The following is a 19608-nucleotide window of genomic DNA, read 5'->3' as shown; positions in this document are numbered from 1 at the left end:
TGAATCTGGGGACAATTTCTTGTAACAATTTCTTTAGCATTATCTGAGCGGTTTCAGTTTGGGTAGGAAAGGCTTCTACCCAACCAGAAAAAGTGTCTGTGGACACCAAAAGGTAGCCATACCCATACTGTCCAGGTTTTACCTCGGTGAAGTCAGTTTCCCAGCGTTCGCCAGGGTTGGTTCCTTGCATTCTGGTTCCAATGGGCAGCCTTGATTTTGGCCCTGGATTTACTTGTGAACAAATTTCATATCTGGTAACAATGTCCTTTGTTATTTTGTCAAGATCTTGGATGTAATAATATTTTTTATAAGTTCAGTTAATTTTGTGGATACAAGGTGTGTTCCTTAATGTATCTGTTTAATCAGCAATCTGCCTAGAACCTGTGGCAAATAAATCCTGTGGTCTGGCAGAATTTTCCAATTCATGGCATTGTTGCAGGCTTTTAAAATCTTAGCATGTTCTACTTCTTCTTTAGTATAATGGGGGGTTGGGTGGCAATTGAGGTGCCGGAACGACTATTAAAGAGTCAGATGGCCCCACTGGTTTTAATGTGGCCTCTTAGGCAGTCAAATCTGCAGCAGCCTTGCCTTGGGTCTCAAGCGAGTTATCTTTTTGGTGCCCTGACAATGTACAATGGCCACTCTTTTTGGATACCATATGGCCTCAAGGAGGGCTAGTATTTCTGCTTTATTTTTTATTTCTTTTCCCTCTGATGTTAAAAGTCCTCTCTGTTTGTATAAGGAGGCCCCGTGAACATGGGCAGTGGCAAAAGCATATCTGTTGTCAGTATATATGTTAACAGTTTTATCTTTTCCATGCTTTAAAGCCTGTGTTAGGGCTATGAGTTCAGCCTTTTGAGCAGATGTTCTTTGGCTTAAGGCTTGAGCCCAAATGACCCGATCTAAAGTTACCAAGGCTGTCCCAGGATACCTAATTCCATTGGAGACGAAACTGCTTCCATCAGTGAACAGCGTTTCATTAGGCTCTGTCCAGGGCACAAGTCAGGTCCAGCCGGAGGCCTTGGAGAGTCTCGATTGTTTTGAGGCAGTCATGGACAGGCTCGGTTAGGTTGTCATCTGGGAGGAGGGTAGCCAGATTTAGAGCTGTGGTTTTTAGGAACTTTATTTGGGGCTGATCTAGAAGTAAAGCCTGATACTGGGTGAAGCGGGTGTTAGGTAGCCAATGATCTGGTGCACCCCATAGGAGGGATTGTACAGAGTGAGGGGCTACCAAGTGTAGGTCTTGTCTTAGAATTAGTTTGTCTGCCTCTTTTACCAGTGAAGCAGCAGCTGCTATGGCCTGGAGGCAAGTTGGCCATCCGGCAGCTACATGGTCGAATCTCTTTGAGAGGTAGGCGATGGGCTTTTGCCATGGCCCTAGGGCCTGTGTAAGTACCCCCTTAGCAATTCCCCTTGCTTCAGCAACACAATGTGAAGGGCTTGTTTAAGTCAGGCCATGTTAAGGCAGAAGCCATGGTGAGTGCCTGCTTTAGATCTTTAAAGGCCTGTTGTTAGTCCAAATTAAGGGGCTATTTCTTCCCCCAGTGAACCCAGGTATCCAAAGGCAGCAGTAGCTTATAGCCCTCAAAAATTTGCAAACCTTTTTTCATTTTGGGGTCTGGGATTTTTAAAAATTGTCTCTATTCTTCTGGAAGATAGCGTTCTTTAACTTGTTTTTATTGTTTTGGGGTCCAGGATTTTAAAAATTGTCTCTATTCTTCTGGAAGATAGAGTCTTTTTTCCTTCTTTCAATTTGTACCCCAGATAAGTGGCTTTTGAGGTGCAAATTTGAGGCTTTTAGCTGAGACTTGATACCCCAGGGCTTGTAATTCCTTTAATAGATCTTTTGTAGCCTCCTTGCATGTGTCATAGTCTTTTGTGGCCAGGAGGAGGTCATCTACATATTGTAATAGTGTGACCTCAGGATATTTTTGTCTATAAGGCAGGAGGTCTTGGCTTAGAGCTTCATCAAATAAGGTTGGGGAATTTTTAAGTCCTTGGGGGAGGCAAACTCAAGTTAATTGTTCAGAGTACCCTCCCCCAGGGTCAGTCCATTCAGAGGCAAAGAGAGGTTGGCTTACCTTGGCCAGCAGGAGGCTGAAGACGGCATCCTTAAGATCTAGCTTTTTGGTTTGTTTCTCTTCTGGACTATCTCTGTCATTAAAGACCCTCTGGGCAATTTCAACCAGCTCAGATAACAATTTTCCTTGAAATCCTTCCTGTCTTTGAAGCTTTCTCCTAATGTCTGGGGGTGACTGGGTAACAGAGGCAATATTTATCACCAGCTGGTTTTCTGGGGCCTCAGGGTCCACAGGAGCGTAGGTCCTGTAAGCCTCCATAAGCTGCTCCAGGAGAGCGGCGGGGGATTCATTTGGCCCCTGAATAGTTTCGCTTACTTTTGATAGGTTAGTGGGCTTACGGGCTGCTGTGCAGAGTCCCCTAAGGAGAGTCTGGTGATACAGGTCAAGAGTCCCCTTACCTTGGTCCATGTTTGGGTCCCACCTGGGTCTATTAGAGGGGAACACGCATTCAAGATGAACGGGGTCATCAGAGGGCTGGCCATCGTGACCGGTAACAGTTCTCAGGGCCTCCCTCCATCGTTCTTGGTGGCCTCTCCTAGGGTCCACGGTGAGTCTCACCCCTGGAGCCAATTTCCGTCTCAGTGGCCTTCCCTAGGGAGACTCGCTGCGTTGCCCCGTGTCCGAAGCTGCAGTTTTTGGTTCCCCTGAGTGACAGGATCTTACTGGGGCCTCCAAATGTTGTGAGGTTGTCACCCAGGAAAGGAACCAAACACTTATTAAGAATTTTAACAGAGTCTTTATTAGCTGGCTGGCGACTGCCTACCCTGGGTATTTTGGGAGAACAGCAGCTAGCTAAAACCACATCCCTTTGGCACATGGGTTTGTCCAGGTGCACAAAGCATACTAGGTCACAGAAGCCAAGGTGGGAAGTTAAAGCAATCAGTTATAAAATTTTCATTGTGTATGGTTTTCGATTCTATGCAACAGTTTCTGTTTTCAATGGTTTCTCACGGGGGGGGGGACGGTTAGTCTGTTATAGTTCCCATTTCTATGAAAAGGTCAATGGTTTCTCACGTGGAGAGGGTTTAGCCTGTGCCTACCTTAGTATTGTTCAGGGTCCTCTATTACAGAATGTGTCATTAGGCAGTTTCATCGTACAAACACATAGAGTGTACATGCACAAACCTAGATGGTATAGCCTACTACACACCTAGGCTATATTGTGTAGCCTATTGCTCCTACATGAGTAACATGTTGCGCTACGACGTTACAGCAGCCACAACGGTTACTAGGCAATAGGAATTTTCCAGCTCCATTCTAATTTTATGGGACCACTGTCATATATGTGGTGCATCGTTGACCAAAATGTCATTATGCGGCATATAACTGTGTGTGTGTGTGTGTGTGTAAAGAGAGAGAGAGAGAGAGAGAGAGAGAGAGAGGAAAAAATAGATTGATTTTAAGGAATTGGCTCACAAACTGCAGAGCAGGCTGGCAGGCTGGAGACCCAGGGAAGAACTGATCTGCAGCTTGAGTCTGGAGGCAGAATTCCTTCTTCCTCATGTGACCTTAGTCATTTTTTTTTCTCTTAAAGGCCTTCAACTGATTGAATGAGGGCAACCACATTGTGCAGGGTAATCTTCTTTATTCAAAGTTTACTCATTTAAATGTTAATCTTGTCTAAAAAATATCTTCACAGAGACATTTAGACTGGTGTCTGAAAAAATATGTGTATCATGGTCCGGCCAAGTTGACACATAAAACTAACCACCACACTTCCTAATATGGTAGATGCAGATTTAGCTGATACTTCCCTTCCCTACCCCCATCCTCCCAATATAGTGACATCACAATAGTCAATGTTTACATTATTGTAACTATATGTATTGTTCATTGCTGCACGATTGTTCCTTACTCATACAATGCTTTGTTTTTCCTCGTTTTTTCATTACTCTCTTCTTTGAGCCTACTACTAAGTCTTTTCTCACCCTTTTCCCTCATGTCGTTAAAAACATCAGGGTATTTATTCCCTTCCCCTCTCTCTCTGCTAGAGACCTTCCTTCTGGAGCCCATTGGCCCCCTACTCCAGTCTGGACTGCTGGCTCTCCAGACCTGCAAGACAGCTGTCATCCTGGGAATTTCTCTCACCTTTTCCTGGGTTGGATCATTTTTCTGGATCTCAAGTGTCTGTCTTCCATGTCCTCTGAGAAAGAATGCTTGGGAAATATGGGCTTTGCATTTCTGAAAATGTCCAGATTCTCCCTTCACACTTGATTTACATTTATACTTTTCATCCAAATGTACTTTTGGATGAAAATAATTTCCACTCAATTTTTGAATGTTGCTCTATTTTCTTAAGGCCTCCAACGTTGCTGTTCAGAAGAATAATGATATTTTGATTCCTAATCCATATTTCTGATATCTTATTTTCTCTTCAGAAACTTTTAGAATAGTTTCCTTACCTATGAAGTTCTGACATTTCACAATGATATGCCTTAATGTGGGTTTAATTTTCATTTATTGTGCTGGGCACTCATTGGACCGTTTCCAACTGGAAAACTCACGTATTTAAGATCTGGAATTTTTTCTAGTATGAATTCTGCCTGCTTTCTCTATTCTTGTTAGAGATCCAGTTAATTGGATGTTGGATTTCCTGGATTAGTTCTTTAATTTTATCTGTTTCTCTCCTACTTTTATCAATCTCTTTGTTTTACTTTCTAGGAGATTTCCTCAACTTTATCTTCCAACTTCCTATTGAATTTTAAATTGTGGCTACCATACTTTTAGTTTTCAAGAGCTTAATTGTGTTCTCTGAATCAATTTTTAAAGCATCCTATTCCTGTTTCATTAATGTAATATTGTTTCAGCTGAGGATTTTAATTACAGTTTTTATCCCTTATGATATTTTCTTCTGTGTCATGCATTGTTGTTTCACTAGAGTTTCTTTTTGTTTTCTCTTTTTGGTTTGATCTATTTCATATTAGTGACTTCCCTCAAATGGCTGGAGATGGGTGGCTATTTGTTCATATATGGGTGATGTGCTAAACATTTGGTAAATAGTTGTGCATTTAGGTGGGGCTTTTGACTGGTGAATTTCACCAGAAGGGGATCAGGTAGCAAGCCAATGTCAGTAGCTATAGGTCTTTTGTCTGCGGGCATTTAGTTTTTCCAGAGGATGGTTCTCCTGTCTTCTTCCTGGGGGAGAAGGTTGTAGATAAGCCTGGCTGGGTCTTATCATTCAGTACCCAGACTTTCACATAATCTTTATTTTCAGTGTATTGCCTCACATTTGTGCTTTGTTGTGCCTGCAGTCCTCAAGTTCTGGATGTCTCTTGTTCCATTTCTCCAGAGAATAAATGATTTCCTGAGGGCTTTGGAGATAGTATAGGCAGTGATCTGGATCCACTAGGTAGGGCTGGGTACCCCGAAGGTCCAACTGTTCCTTTCAAACTTGCAATCAATTCCCTTGTTTTCATCCCTGTTCGGAAAGGTGATCATGTGCAGCTTTTTGCCCCTGCATGATCACATACAAATGGGTCTTGGGCCTGAACACTTCCTTACCGAGAATCCCCACAGCCTATACTGGGCTTATCTCCATGTGAGGGAGTATCTTTCCCTTTTTCAGACTCAATGGCAGTCCTTTGTTCTGCTTAGGCTCATGAGTCAATGGCCCTCAGGCATGCCCCCAGCTTTCTGTCATTCAGACCCCCCCACAGGGGAAAGGGGGAGGGTCTGTCCACTGCAGCATGAAGTGGGGTGCTTACAGTCATATCACCTTGAGTTGGTGGTGGAGTGGATCTGCTGGCCATGGGGGACCAACACACTTCAAAGGGCTGGGTCTAGTGCACTCCCTTCTCTTGCTGTTAAGTAAACACTGTGCCACTTGAGCCTGGTGTGCGTGTCTACTCTCAGCAACCTCGAATCATGCACCTCTTCCCTGGAGGCACTTCTCTGCCTTTTGACCTTGGCCACAACAGCCTGGCCACCTAGTGAATGGTGAAACAATCTCCATGCTCCACACCTTCTTCTGAGGCAGCTCCTCAATATTCACTTCTGTAGGCACTTCCCATCGTAGTTCTCACCAACATAAGTCTCGCCATTCTTGGCTCTGTGTCAACTGCCATCCTCCTGGCTACCATTTTCATATATTTTGATTCAAGGTTACAAGTATTTGATCTTTTTTCCAAGATACAATGTGTCATTACTATTGTGTCCTTAGCACCTACTACAGTATCTGGCACATAGTAGGCACTCAAATATCTGTTTTATAAGTTGAACCATTTCTTAGAATCTGCTGCAATTTGGGGTCAGTCTTTATGAGAATTTCTTAAACGCTCATGGTTGTGTAAGGGGTTAAAGATGTAGCAGAGACGGCCATCAGGAGGCAAACAGAGGAACTCGGATGAGATGATGATGGTTCCTGCTTCTAATCTGTTGGACCAGAAATGCTTCATTATCCTGAACGCCATACATTTCCATCCTTGGAGTTCTTTTATTGTTCTATACCTCCAGCTCCATTCTGCTCCAAGCTATTTCCAGAAATAAATTATAGCCTCCACACCTAGTAAACTGGCTGCTCTTCTTTGTGGCCCAATTGTGTGTGACTTTCCTATATGTGTTATTCTGCAAAGGTGATCAAAATCCAAGTCATTTGGGAGAAGTGGCATTTGCCATGAATTAAAAGGAAAAAGCTCATCAATGTAGAAAAGTTATAATGTAGCAGGGAACTCTTCCTTGACCCACTCCACTCTTGGGGAGTTCTTTTTTTAAGACATTCTCAAACCCAGTATATGCTTCCTTTGCAGTAATTGTTACAATTTGTCATGAATTGTTGTTTTTTGGTTTTTCTTGGAACTCTTCCTTGACCCACTCCACTCTTGGGGAGTTCTTTTTTTAAGACATTCTCAAACCCGGTATATGCTTCCTTTGCAGTAATTGTTACAATTTGTCATGAATTGTTGTTTTTTGGTTTTTCTTAAAGAAGACCGGTAAGGGGATCTCAACCCTTGGCTTGGTGTTGTCAGCACCACGCTCAGCCAGTGAGCAAACCGGCCATCCCTATATAGGGATCCGAACCTGTGGCCTTGGTGTTATCAGCACCTCACTCTCCCCGGCCATCCCTATATAGGGATCCGAACCTGTGGCCTTGGTGTTATCAGCACCACACTCTCCTGAGTGAGCCATGGGCTGGCCCTACGAATTGTTTTTTGAATCATTTTTTAATGACTCTCTTTCATTAGACATTAAGCTCCATGAGGTCAGGGACCACATCTGTCTTTTTTGCTATCTCCCAGCACTCAGCACAGCACTCAGAAAATGAAAGTGGTACTCAATGACTGATGAAAAAATGAGTGACGAACCTGTCAAACCCCAGGCTGCTCAGATGTATGCATTGACGGTATTTATGTGTGGGGTAAATAGCTCTTATACACAGCTCACCTATTCTGTTGCCCAAGCATAAGCTCCCTGTGACCAAATAAGAAATCAGAAATAAGTGAATTTTATGTGGACTGGTTTTCTAAACTTGGCTCAAGAGGGTAAAAATGAACACCTGACAAAATTAATTTATAAATCAGTTTATTTACAGATTTTATCTTTTCTTAAAGTACAGTTCAGTTAACAAATCTATTTACACAGGTATACATGGGAATTCATCCCAGTTATTTTACAGATCATACTTACAAACCACACCCCTAAGTCTTCTGTGCAAGTTGCACTGGATGTGACTATTGGCTGAAAATGGCCTGATGACCAGGCTATTTACACATACACAGTAAACGGGTTTATTTTTTCATGTCTGCACAGTACAGTACACACAAGGAGGCCAGGCCTCCCAGAGAATGCTTTGCAATTTGTTTACCTAGAAGGCGTTGCAAAGTCCAGAAGGAAAAGCTATTAAAACATAGGTTAATTAAAATGACAGTACCTCCTTTACATCAGTTTACATTTTTTCTTCACATTTTTATAATACAAAGATATTTTATTGAATTGCTGCACAACCAGTTTAAGATGATTTGTAAACATGTAAATTCCTACAATTTGCATTAAACATCATTGTAGTTTCTATCATTTGCTCTTAGAATTAATGTTTTATTCACTAGTATTCTTAAGGTAGTAAAAGGAAGATGTAAGTTTGAATTTCTTGCAGAAGTTATGAGTCTCTAATGCTGTGCTACAGAAATTCTTTAGTACACACTTTATTCAAGTATTGCAAAAAGCTAAGGCCACTTTTTTTCAAGACAAGAAAGTGAACAAAATTGTTTTTATCAATAGGCCACAACACTCTTATGAGTAATGAAATCTCTTTTGAAAGATAATTTCTCAGAGACCTGTAGTCACAGAAGGAATTTTCTTTTCTTTTAGGTAAAAGAAAAACAAATTACCTTCCTTATTAACTACTTTTGAGCTCTTCCCACTTTTCCCTAGAGTAAAAATTCCTGTTTAGACCTGAAGAGGGAATCTATACCCTGTACTTATTTAACCCAGAGTTAACTACCCTGGATAGCACAAATTGTTCTGGACTCAGAAATAAATCTGAAGCCTGTATATGTTGTTTACTACTAAATTCTGATAGTGCTATTCTAAAAGATATTACTGCTGATGCAAAGATCTTTTTCTTAGAGGAATTATGAAGAAAGAGTGAAAGAGGATGGAGGTGTGGAGAGAAGGAACAAAGATTAGAAAGAGAGTATTTAGGTTCTTGGTTAAGAGGCAGAGCTTGATTAAAAAGATACCAATATGAAAGGAGTGGCTAGGTATCCATATTTATCATTCCTAAGCCTAACAATAAACTCATTTCAAATAGATCCAAATAGTTAAAATAATAAAAAATCTAACTACAGATTTCCTCGTTTTTTTGTTACCAAACTATGGATAATAATTTCTAGCAAAGAGTAAGACTGATCTATTCCTGCCTCTCATCTGGAACCCAGGATTCTTAAGATAGTAAAGACAGCTGGAATATGTAAGGACAGCTAGTGCCACATTCTTGGCAGCATTTCTTACCAGAGAACTCTAAGTCCAAATTGCTGATTCCATGGATCTATATTTATTTTTTTCCTTTTCTGGAATTATAATGTCATAAAGAGTAAAGATAAACTTTCTTATTACAAATTGATTTTAGGTCCAAATAATGAAGATATAGAAAAACAACCTATATTCCTATTATAATATTTCGATATTCATTTATAAAAAATTTACAGCAGCTGTAAAGTTTCAGTATCATAAGGACAATGTGATCCTACAAACAGCCAAAGGATGTAGACAAGATGTTTTTCTGTTTTCCAAATAACACAAACTGAAAAGAAAAGCCACATGAAAATAATATTTCCACACTACTGGTTAATAACCCCAAGAAACCTTTGCTTCTTTTAGTCAGTTTGCTCATTATGGCTACAAGACTACAGCTCAACATGAAAAGCCCAGAAGAAATGCTTGTAATACATCAATCTGAGAATTTCCCGAGACCCAATAACAACATTTCAGTGCTTTCCTTATTTGTCAAGAGCTATCATACCAGTCATTGTGCAAAATGCAAATATTCCAATGATTTCCCAGTAAGTCCGAGACCCAATAACAACATTTCAGTGCTTTCCTTATTTGTCAAGAGCTATCATACCAGTCACTGTGCAAAATGCAAATATTCCAATGATTTCCCAGTAAGTTTTTTATAATGACAAGATGAAACCAAAGAGGAATGGAAGTGTGCATAGTGAAACATTTAAGATGCAAAGGCAAGTTTGGAGGAAAAGATGCATAAATGAACAAACGTGCACACTTAAAGATTAAACCATCTTTGGGGTTTTTCTAACATATTTTGAAGCTATAACATTCCCGGATATTCGTTAATATGAATCCAGTGGATGTCATATCATGCTTCTAATTAGGACCTTCAATATTAAGGCATTTACACTCACGCCTAAGATTAACCACATTCTTCTAGATTACTTGAGAAGAGGGATAGGACTGACCAGTCAAGAAGGCAGGGTAGTGAGGTCCCAGGAGAGCATCTCGTATGCTCTAATGTAGCAGCTAGAGTCTATAGATTTTTTTCAGATATAGGTAATAGCTGTGAGAAGCAATGCTGCAAGAGAGGCAGAATTAAATTTTACAGTGCCTTTAAATAATTTTTTCCCATTCCTCCTACTGCAGGTGATCTTGGAAAAGCTCATCTTCTTTTCACTGAATTAAACTGACTTCAATACATGTATGGATTTGTTAAAACTGTAGGTTTCCTGTGCAAAGACTATGAACCACATAAGCTTCAAGATGGAGGTTTAACTATTACAAGAACTTTCACTTGAATAGGGACACACGTTTTCAACTTAATAATTTACCTTAAAATAAATTAAAAAATGTTTCATAGCGCAAAACAAGCACACAAACAAGAGACAATATCTTTTTGTCTTTGGTGCACACACTCATTTCCTAAATCATTCAAGTAACAGCATCTCTGACTTCTTGGGGAAAGATGGGGGTTGAAGGTTTGTAGGCCAAAATGAATTGTTTCCACTTTTGCCATGCCTGGATGCCTGAGATGGTCCTGAGTATCTGTGATTCTGGGAGCAGCTGGTAGAGGTTCAGAATGAGTAAGAAAAGTGCAGGGGTAAAACAAGGAGTAGAAGAACCAGCCCTGCCTCAGTCCTTTGAGCCCAGTATTCACTGGGGGCATTTCTCTGTTTTCATGCCCATATAGAGAACACCAAATATAATGCAAAGGTTTAAAATTCTTTAGCTGGTGCCCAGAAAGCAAGGCTACCCATTTATTTCTGTTAACTTGATAGTCTACTTGGTGCTGCTCAACTGCAATAATGGAAGAAAATGGTCTTCAAAAAGAAATGAAATAAACTCCAGAATATAAAATAGGCAGACATTATTAAACTTGCCTATTTTAGAAGTGGTTAAGGATTTAATACTGTTTAGAGAATATAATGTCCATATATGACATTCATGGTACAGACCAGGATTACATTTCAAAAATGGTATTTTTCTGTAGACCTCTCTGACTGAATTCAGATTTGAGAAAGTGATACCCTATTCTAAGCTCAGAGGTAAGTCTGATGTTTGCAGCCCTCATCTGACACCTAGAAGGGGTGTTAACAAGAGGTGTAGGATTATGCCGTGTCTCAACATCAGAACTGCAACCCTGCCCACCGAAAATAACCAATTAATCCAGTGGATAGTCTCTAAAGGCAAAGGCTGTAATACCAGATATATATACTACATTGTCCCATCAACTCCAAACCAGTAGTCTTTAAGAAGAGGTACAAGGTCCGGAAGCACTCTTGTTATGATGGAGATGGGGTGTGTATCAGGAGGCAGAAAGGCCCAGGACTCATATTAGCAGTGTTCGATTTATTTGCAAGATGTCACACAAGTAGCATTCTTCCCTGTTTTTCACTGATCCGATTCAGAACATCAATAGTATCTTTGATCAAGGTCTCAAAGATGCCATCAGCTAGCTGCATCTTCACACACAACTCATCCTCATCATAGTTCACCCACTGTGCCTCTTCCTCATGGAGCTCCTGGACCTAGAAATAGAAGGCAACAAGGTTAGAAAATCCCTGTCACAAAAAGCTAGGAAATTAATGATATTTACTATTTCTATAGTCCCATCTATGGGATTACAGGTCAAAAAATAAACCCAAGAAAACAGGTCATTTATATGATATCACTTTTAAAATTGCAAGAAGTTTAAAGAAACTCAGTTGGTGAATAAAATAAAAATTGCTTCAAAACTACATTTCAGTTTGACAACATTTTAGTATTTTTTAGCTATTAAGGATTACAAGTGTGTTGTTGTTATGGTTTGAATGTGTCCCCCCACAAATTCATGTGTTGGAAACTTAATCCCCAATGCAATGGTGTTAAAAGGTAGGACCTTTAAGAGGTGATTATGTCATGAGGGCTCTGTCTGTCCTCACGAATGGACTAATGCAGTTATCAAGGGAGTGGGCTCCTGATAAAGGATGAGTTTGCCCCTCCTCCTCTCTCGTGTGTGTGCACATGCTCATGCTTTCTTGCTCTTCCACCTTCTGCCTCGGGTGATGTAGCAAAAATGACCTCCGCAGATGAGGACCCCTCAACCTTGGACTTCCCAGCCTCCAGGACTTTAAGAAATAAGTCTCTATTCTTTACAAATTACCAAGTCTCAGGTATTCTGTTATAGCAGCACAAAACAGACTAAGACAGTTGTCTATATCAACATAAGAGAATATGTATAAGAAGAATTTAAGGTGAAGGAAGATCACAAAATGCTGGATTTATATCCAAAGACAATATTGGATATGATTTCAGAGTATAAATAAATAGCATTTAATATTCATTAGGATATTTTAAAAATATAACACTGCTTAAGTTTATTTTAAAAATCCCTGTTATAGAATACTTGTTTTTTTTGCATTTTAGGATTTTGGGATTCCTAGGTAAATGAAAACTAATCAAATTAGAAATAACTGCCCAATATTTATTGTTTATAATAAATTTTTAAAAACTATATTATAGGGAACACTTATTCTATTTTATGGATAACGTATTGCCCAATTCTACAATTGTAATAAAGCCAATTGAGATCTCAAAAAACAAACCAAAAAAAAGCACTACTTTATTATAAAGGAAACATGTTAGACTTTATTATACACAGTGACACGTGAATGGGATGGAGGTCAGGTAGAGAAAGTAGATGGTGAACCCTGATCTAGTCACAAATTCAGATGTTAATTGCAGTGACAGAGGTCACTACCAGAAGTCTAACTTGGCAAACAAAACCAAGAGATAACAAGCTCCTGGCTTGCCCTTATCCCAGTTTCATCTCGAAAAAGGCAGAGGAAGTAAAGAGGGGAACTTGTACTCTGGTCCCTGTTATGAGGAAATGAGAAGACTCTCGGGAGAAAGAGACCACATCAGCATCCTGAAGTGTGAAAGAGTGAGAGAGGGGAAGACCAGCGCTGTCCAGCATATACTCTTGGTCGGGGTTGACAAATAAATGACAAGGTGGCTGTCACATTCTTTCTCTTTAAGGAAGGTTGTTTTAAAGATATGTAAACATTCATTCCTCTGTTCCCTAATTTACACTCCGTGTAACAGATGTATGACCAAAAAGGGTTCTACAGCCAAATAAGTTTTAGAGATTTATGATGTACACTAGCCTGTTAAAGAGAAGTCCACCAGTAAAGAAACTTGTGTGTGTCAGAGTTTCCTGTGTTTATTTGACCACAGAATCATGTTGTGTGGTTGTGTAAGAAATACTTATTAACCTACCAAGGAATTGGTGATTCTCTCTTACAAAGGACGCTGTAAGAAACAGCCTAATGCAACACTTCTCAAACTGGTGCTGAGAGATAACTATGTTCTGGGAATGCTAATAGGTGCATCTGTACAAAAGATTTCACATTCCTAATGAATTTGTTCAAAGATGTACAGCTTTCCTTTTTATAGACAAGTTCTCATAGCCTTTAATATTAAATTTGTTTTTTGAGTAATTTCCTCTGCAATAAGAAAACTTAGGAAACACTGTCCTAAGGAAATCTTTTCCATACTTGTAGTAGAAATATAAGCTCATGACATTATTTATTATTCTCTCAATGCAGTCCACACTGAAATGTAAGATTTCAGCGCTGGCAAAAGCTTTGCTTCTTAAGAACAGAAACTATTTCTTTCTCAGTCAGTGAGAACTAACATGATGTTTCCTGTTTGCTTTGGTCATCGGAAAGCTCAAAGCCCAAATTGGAACTTCAATTACAGCAACTGCAAATCTGCCTCTATTTTTTTCTCCTGGTCTTCAGAGTCTGTTATATTCTATGACATATTTCCCCAGCTCTTGCTCCTGAAGATATATGTATATATGTGTGTACATATATATACATATAAAAACTACTAAATATATAAACAAATTAATTAAATTACATTTAAAAGTAAGACTAACAGTCACTTCTTTTTTTTTGACAGGGCATTGGGCTGGTAGAATACAAAAATGTGGTAAATAGAATGTGGCCTGATTTCAGCAAGAAGATGCCAGGATCTTTCACCATATCCTTGTGAACAAGATGGGGAAACACAGACAAGTCAGTCAGTGTTTTGCACTTTTTTGGTTAAAGAATAGCTATTAACCTGGAAGGAAGTTTCTGCCTGGAAGACTCAGGAGCTTTTTCCTCCGTGCTCCCATTTTACCTTGTTCATATTCCAGTCTAGCAATTACCATGCTGAATTGTATTCTGTGTACCTGTTCTACCAGAAGGCTGTGAGCTCTTAAAGGATTGTTTCTTTTTATTTATATTTCCCTAGTGACTAGGACAGTGCAAATAGAAGGTGCTACATAAATATCTGGTATATTGATATTTTTAGTGAAAGCTGAAAGGCTGTTTGGCTCTGTCCAGTTCATTGTTTTCAGCAATGTCCTAGATGAAGGTATATCAGGTTTAGAGATAGCATGAAGCTAGGAAATATAAATACCTGTGTTTGAAGAAAGAACCTAAAAAATGTGTTGGTAGCCTGGAACAATGGGCCAAATCTAACAAAATGAAAAAATAAAATAATGTCCTGTAATAGGGTGCAAAAAAATGACTATAAAACTGCAGGTTGGGATTTTAATCTTGGGGTTTTCCTAAGCACCTGTGAATCCTATGAGTATGATATAGTTAAAAATAAACAAAAGAAATGTGATCCCAAACATCATTAATCAAAGTGTACTATCTAAAAAAAAGGAGAAGGTCATATGACTGTACTTATTAAACAATACACGAAACATTACATGACCAATTCTGAGCACTGTATTTAAAACGGGACACTGCAGAGAGCTAAAGCTGATGTTGTTGAAGGCACACAAAACCACATCATACAATAGGACAGGGTACCAACATCGAATAGGGAGAAAAGACAGATGAAACAGGATAGCTGCTTCAAAAGGGTGTGGGAAGAATGAAAATTGTTATGTAAAGCCCCAAAGCTATAAAAGAAAATTATAATTAATTACATGAAAACCAATTTAGGCTTAATATGATAAAGAACTTATCAATGATAGGTAGAAACTCAGGAGCTGTTGAGTATCTGTAAAGGAAATTCAGTCATTAGGTAGGTGGTTTCACTATGGGATTTGCCATTCTAAGTATAATTCTACCTATAGTAGAGAGATTTTCAAGGCCACTGAACATAAAGGATATATAAAAGTTGGTCTAATTGCTTGTTACTCATTCCATATCATATATACTTTGAAAATACACTGCTAAAAATAGCTCAAATTCTTAGCTAACCTATGATATAAGTTAATCAATGTCTTTGTGAAGGGTAAAGGGACAGAGAGTGAGAACTAAAGCTGAAAGAAAGATTTCTCTTCTTTTTTGGCTAACAGAGATCTTTATGTCAAAAAAACATTATTTATATTTTACTCACCTCAAATAATACCTAAAGACACATGCATGCTTAGACAGATTAGGGACCTTCCCAGCCCAAGCAACAGCTAAAATATACATTTTTAAAATCTAGAACAAGCAACAGTTTATTATGAAATGTTCAGTATAATCATTTATCACGTTACAAGTGTTTTAAAAGGGCAATTAAGATTCAGTTTGATAAAAGAACCATTCACCATCATCAGGCAGAATTTATCCCTGGGATGCAAGGATAGTTCAACACATGCAAATCAATAAATGTGATATACAGCATTAACAAAATAAAGGATAAAAATCATACGATCATTAACATAAAAATCATATGATCATTTCAATAAATGTGGAAAAAGCATTCGACAAAATTCAATACCATTTCATGATTAAAGACTGTCCACAGATTAGGTATAAAGAGAATGTACGTCAACACAATAAAGGCCATATATGACAAACCCACAGCTAACTTGATTCTCAGTGGTGAAAAGTTGAAAGCCTTTCCTCTAAGATCAGGGACAAGAAAAGGATGCTTACTCTCACCACTTCTTTTCAACACAGTACTGAAAGTCCTCACCAGAGCAATTAGGCAAGAGAAAGAAATAAAAAGCATCCTACTAGGAAAGGAAGAAGTGAAATACGCTATATTTGCTGATGACATGATCTTTGGTGGATCTAAAAATTTCACCAAAAAAACTGTTAGAACTAATAAACATATTCAGTAAAGCTGTAGAGTCAAAATCAACATAAAAAAATCAGTACTGTTTGTATGTACTAATAATAAACTATCTAAAAGGGAAATTGAGAAAACAGTCCCATTTACAATAGCAAAATAAAATAAAATTTTAAATAAATAAAATAAAATAATAAAATAAAAAATAAAATACTTAGAAATTTAACCATGGAAGAAAAAGACCTGTACACTGAAAACTACACACTGACCAAAAAAATTTAAGAAAACACAAATAAATGGAAAGGTATCCTGTGTTCATGGACTGGGAGAATTTTTTATTTATTTATAAAGAAACAAAGTTTATTTTTCACTATTCTGGAAGCCAGAAAGTCCAAGGTCCAGGGGGCTCATCTGGTGATGGTCTTCTTCTTGGTGGGAACTCTGCAGAGTCCTGAGGTAGTGCAAGACGTCATGTGGTGAGAGGACTGAGGGTCCTAATGTTCTTTTTTCCTCTCCTTATAAAGCCACCAGTTTACTCTCATGATAACCCACGAATCCATTAACCCATTAAAATTGGAAGAATTAATATTGTGAAAATGTTCATACTACCCAAAGTGATCTAAAGAGTCAATGTCAGGGCCAGCCCATGTCTCACTTGGGAGAGTGTGGTGCTGATAACACCAAGGCCACAGGTTCGGATCCCTATATAGGGATGGCCAGTTAGCTCACTGGGTGAGCATGGTGCTGACAACACCAAGTCAACAGTTAAGATTCCCTTACCGGTCATCTTTAAAAAAATAAGAGTCAATGTCCACTGTATCAAAATTCCAATGTCATTTTTCACAGGAATAGAAATTCATATGGAACCATAAAAGACCCCAAATAGCCAAAACAATCTTAAGCAAAAGGGACAAAGCTAGAAGCATTATACTACCTCACTCAAAATATATTATAAAGTGATTGTAATCAAAATAGCGTGGTACTGGCATAAAAATGGACACCTTGACTAACGCAACAAGATAGAAAGTCCAGAAATAAACCCACACATTTACAGCCAATTGATTTTTGACAAAGGTGCCAAGAACATACAATGGGGAAAGGACAGTCTCTTTAATAAATGGTGTTGGGAAAACTGGCTAACCACAATCAGAAGAATAAAAGTGTACCTTTATCTCAAACCATATGCAAAAATCAACTCAAAATGGATTAGACATAAATATAAGACTTGAAGTTCCAAAACTTCTAGAAGAAAACATAGGGAGAAAGCTCCATGACATTGGTCTGGGCAACGATTTCTTGGATATGACCCTGAAAGCACAGGTTACAAAAGCAAAAAAACAAAAAGAGAAATAGGATGACATCAAACTAAAAAGCTTCTGCACAGCAAAGGAAACAATAAAGCAGACAGACAACCCACAAAATGGGAGAAAATATTTGTAAACCTGGTAAGGGGTTAATATCCAAAATATATAAGGAACGCAACTCAATAGCAAGAAAGCAAATAACCTGGTTAAAAAATGGGCAAAGAATCTGAATAGACATTTCTTTTTCTTTCTTTTTTTTTTTTTTGTCTTTTTTCGTGTCCGGCAACGGATCGCAACCCTCAGTGTCGCGCCCGTACCGGACCGGGACCGGCAACGGGATCGCAACCCTCGGCGCTGCGACCACACCTCGCTCAGCCAGTGAGAGGGAACCGGTCTGTATGTGGGATCCGAACCCTCGGCGGGAGCGCCGCTGCACTTCCAAGCGGCGCACTGTAGCAGGGCGCCACCGGGCCGGCCCTGAATAGACATTTCTTTTTCTTTCTTTTTTTTTTTTTTTGTCTTTTTTCGTGTCTGGCAACGGATCGCAACCCTCAGTGTCGCGCCCGTACCGGACCGGGACCGGCAACGGGATCGCAACCCTCGGCGCTGCGACCACACCTCGCTCAGCCAGTGAGAGGGAACCGGTCTGTATGTGGGATCCGAACCCTCGGCGGGAGCGCCGCTGCACTTCCAAGCGGCGCACTGTAGCAGTGCGCCACCGGGCCGGCCCTGAATAGACATTTCTTAAAAGAAGACATACAAATGGCCAACAGGTATATAGAAAAATGCTCAACATCACTAATCATTAGTAAAATTCAAATTAAAACCACAATGAAATATCACCTCACACTCATTAGATAGGCTTTTATCAAAATGGCGAAAGATAACAAGTGTTGGAGAGGATGCAGAGAAAAGGGAACCCTTGGACATTGTTGGTGGGGAATGTAAATTACTACAGCTATTATGGAAAAGAGTTTTTTTGAGCTTCCTCAAAAAACTAAAAACAGAACTACCGTATGATCCAGTAATCCCACTTCCAGGTATACTGTATATCCAAAGGAACTGAAATCAATGTCAAAGGGGTATCTTAAGACACTCCCACCATGTTCACTGCAGCATTACTCACAAAAGCCACAATGGACTCACAAAAGCCAAGGTGTGGAATAAGTGTCCACCAATGGATGAATGAATAAACAAAATGTAGTATATATACACAATGGAATACTATTCAACGTTAAAGAAGAGGAAAATCCTGTCATCCGTGACAACAGATAAACTTGGAGGACATTATGCTAAAGTGAAATAAGTCAGGCAAAGAAAGACAAATACTACATTTTCTCACTTACATGTGGAATCTAAAAAAACTGAACTCATAGAAGAGCAGAGCAGAATGACAGGTACCAGAGGCTAGGGCTGAGGTGGTGTGGCAGGAAACTGAACTCATAGAAGAGCAGAGCAGAATGACAGGTACCAGAGGCTAGGGCTGAGGTGGTATGGCAGGGTGTGTGTGTGTGTGTGTGTGTGTGTGTGGAGAGGGAGGAAATGGGGAGTTGTTGGTCAAAGAGTATAAGGCTTCAGATACACAGGAAGAATAAGTTTTGAGGTCTACTGCACAGCAGGGTGACTATAGTTAATAAAACGTATTGCATATTTCAAAATAACTAAGAGTAAGTTTCAAACGTCTCACTATAAAAAATAACACGCAAGGTGATGGATATGTTATTTAGCTTGACTTAATCATCCCGCATTGCATGAAGAGTCCTTCAGAAAGTTCATGGAAAGATTTGTATTATCTTTCAGTCCTATTTTTCCATTAACAAATATCACATTTCAAACATCACATTGTACCCCTTAAATATATATAATTATGAATTGTCAACTAAAAATAATATTAATTAAAAAAAAAATTCTGCTGACCAATTAGCTCAGTTGGTTAGAGTGCAGTCTTATAATACTAAAGTCAAGGGTTTGGATACCTGTACAGCCCAGCCACCAAAAACAAAGAAAAACAAACAAAGGACAAGACAAAACAAAAAAAGGATTCTCTTTGAGGCCAACCCCTCCACTGTGTGTATTCCATCCTCTGTCCACTCAGGGAATTGTTCTCCTCTCTTCCCTGCATCATCACATTTTCTCTGAATCTCTCCCATTAGTATACAAACATCATATTTCTTTCTAAAAGAATTCTCTCTTGTCACCACTTCCCCCTCCATTTTTTTCTTTACCACAAA

General features: G+C 39.2%; 1 protein-coding gene across 1 annotated transcript in view; it reads right to left on the bottom strand.

Moving 5' to 3' along the window:
* Positions 1-9995: 9995 nt before the first annotated feature.
* The window catches only part of CEP350 (centrosomal protein 350kDa), a 133975-nt gene continuing 124362 nt past the window's right edge, over positions 9996-19608 (bottom strand). The window contains exon 37 of the mRNA XM_008572941.1: positions 9996-11554. Within this exon, the coding sequence (XP_008571163.1) occupies positions 11390-11554 (165 nt within the window). The 3' untranslated portion in view covers positions 9996-11389. The remainder of the gene's footprint in view (positions 11555-19608) is intronic.

The sequence above is a fragment of the Galeopterus variegatus genome, unplaced genomic scaffold, assembly GCF_000696425.1.
Source record: "Galeopterus variegatus unplaced genomic scaffold, G_variegatus-3.0.2 Scaffold850, whole genome shotgun sequence".
Lineage (NCBI taxonomy): Eukaryota > Metazoa > Chordata > Mammalia > Dermoptera > Cynocephalidae > Galeopterus > Galeopterus variegatus.
This window is presented reverse-complemented; position numbering and strand designations above follow the sequence as displayed.